General features: G+C 60.3%; 1 protein-coding gene across 1 annotated transcript; it reads left to right on the top strand.

Moving 5' to 3' along the window:
- Positions 1-678: 678 nt before the first annotated feature.
- Positions 679-1,103, top strand: LOC104469647 (hemoglobin subunit beta-like; the record flags this gene model as incomplete). Its single annotated transcript, XM_010084231.1, has 2 exons — positions 679-774; positions 881-1,103. Coding segments are annotated over exons 1-2 (315 nt in total), but the record flags the coding sequence as incomplete, so codon positions are not given.
- Between the last annotated feature and the right edge of the window lie 184 nt (positions 1,104-1,287).

Below are 1,287 nucleotides of genomic sequence, written 5' to 3'. Positions count from 1 at the left end.
CCTGGGCCAGGTTGCCCAGAGAAGCTGTGGATGCCCCATCCCTGGAGGGGTTCAAGGCCAGGCTGGATGAGGCTTTGCGCAACCTGGGCTGGTGGGAGGTGTCCCTGCCCATGGCAGGGGGTGGCACTGGGTGGGCTTTGAGGTCTCTTCCAACCCAAACCCTTCTGGGATTTTATGATTCTACCCTCAAGTGAGCAAACTGTTAAACTGCTGATGGGAAAGAACAAGGAGAACCCAAAGCCTGACAGGTCCTGCAAGAAGATGACAAACACAAACCACTTGCATGCTACTGGTGCATTCAGAAGGAGAACCCAACAGTCCCAACACCAAGTCTTCTGCCTTTCAGCCATGCAGCCCGCCACGGTTTGCACCATCCAAGAAGTACCAAGCCTTGCACGCACCTTCCTCCAAGGGCTTATGCAGGACCCGCGCGGTGCCGCGGTCGGACTTTGCGTGGAGATAAATGCTGTGCTCCAGCAGGGAGCTGCAGAGCTGGAAATCAAAGACATGGGGAAAGGGCAGCTTGCCAGCCCATCCTGGCAGCGGTACTGGGCATCTTGCCCCAAGGCTCCACCCTGATGTTGCGTCCCCTCCCTCGGGGTGCCAGGGCTGCAGGCCCCCCCCCGAGGACCCAGCCAATGGAGGGGTAGGGAACCCCCAGTCTACCCTCGCGCCCGACCCCATGGTGCACTGGACAGCCGAAGAGAAGGCGCTCATCACTGGCCTCTGGGGCAAGGTCAATGTGGCCGATTGTGGTGCCGAGGCTCTGGCCAGGTAGGTCCAGCTCCCAGGCATCTGCTCAGTTGCACCCTGGACAGAGAAACCACTCCAGTCACAGGAGTATTCATGTGTCTGCCTGTGTCCCTCCATCTCTCCCCAGGCTGCTAATCGTCTACCCCTGGACCCAGAGGTTCTTCTCTTCCTTTGGAGACCTCTCCAGCCCCGCTGCCGTCCTTGGCAACCCCAAGGTCCGTGCCCACGGCAAGAAAGTGCTCACCTCCTTCGGGGAAGCCGTCAAGAACCTGGACAACATCAAGAACACCTTCGCCCAGCTGTCCGAGCTGCACTGTGACAAGCTGCACGTGGACCCCGAGAACTTCAGGGTGAGCCCCGCTCCCAACCAGGGGACCCGTCCTCCCCAGCATGTCTCTGTGGGTGGTTTCTCCCCCAACCTTGATCCCCTCCATGTGAGGGGTTTACATGAGACACCCCCGTGAAGGAGGAAGAGGGGCTGGTGGTTGGGGCGATGGGCAGATGCAGGGGGGGGAAGGGACCAGGCTGCCGGTT

Source organism: Pterocles gutturalis, unplaced genomic scaffold (assembly GCF_000699245.1).
Source record: "Pterocles gutturalis isolate BGI_N339 unplaced genomic scaffold, ASM69924v1 scaffold34950, whole genome shotgun sequence".
Taxonomy (NCBI): Eukaryota; Metazoa; Chordata; class Aves; order Pterocliformes; family Pteroclidae; genus Pterocles; species Pterocles gutturalis.
Note: the sequence above shows the minus strand (reverse complement) of the source record. Positions and strands in the feature narration are given on the sequence as shown.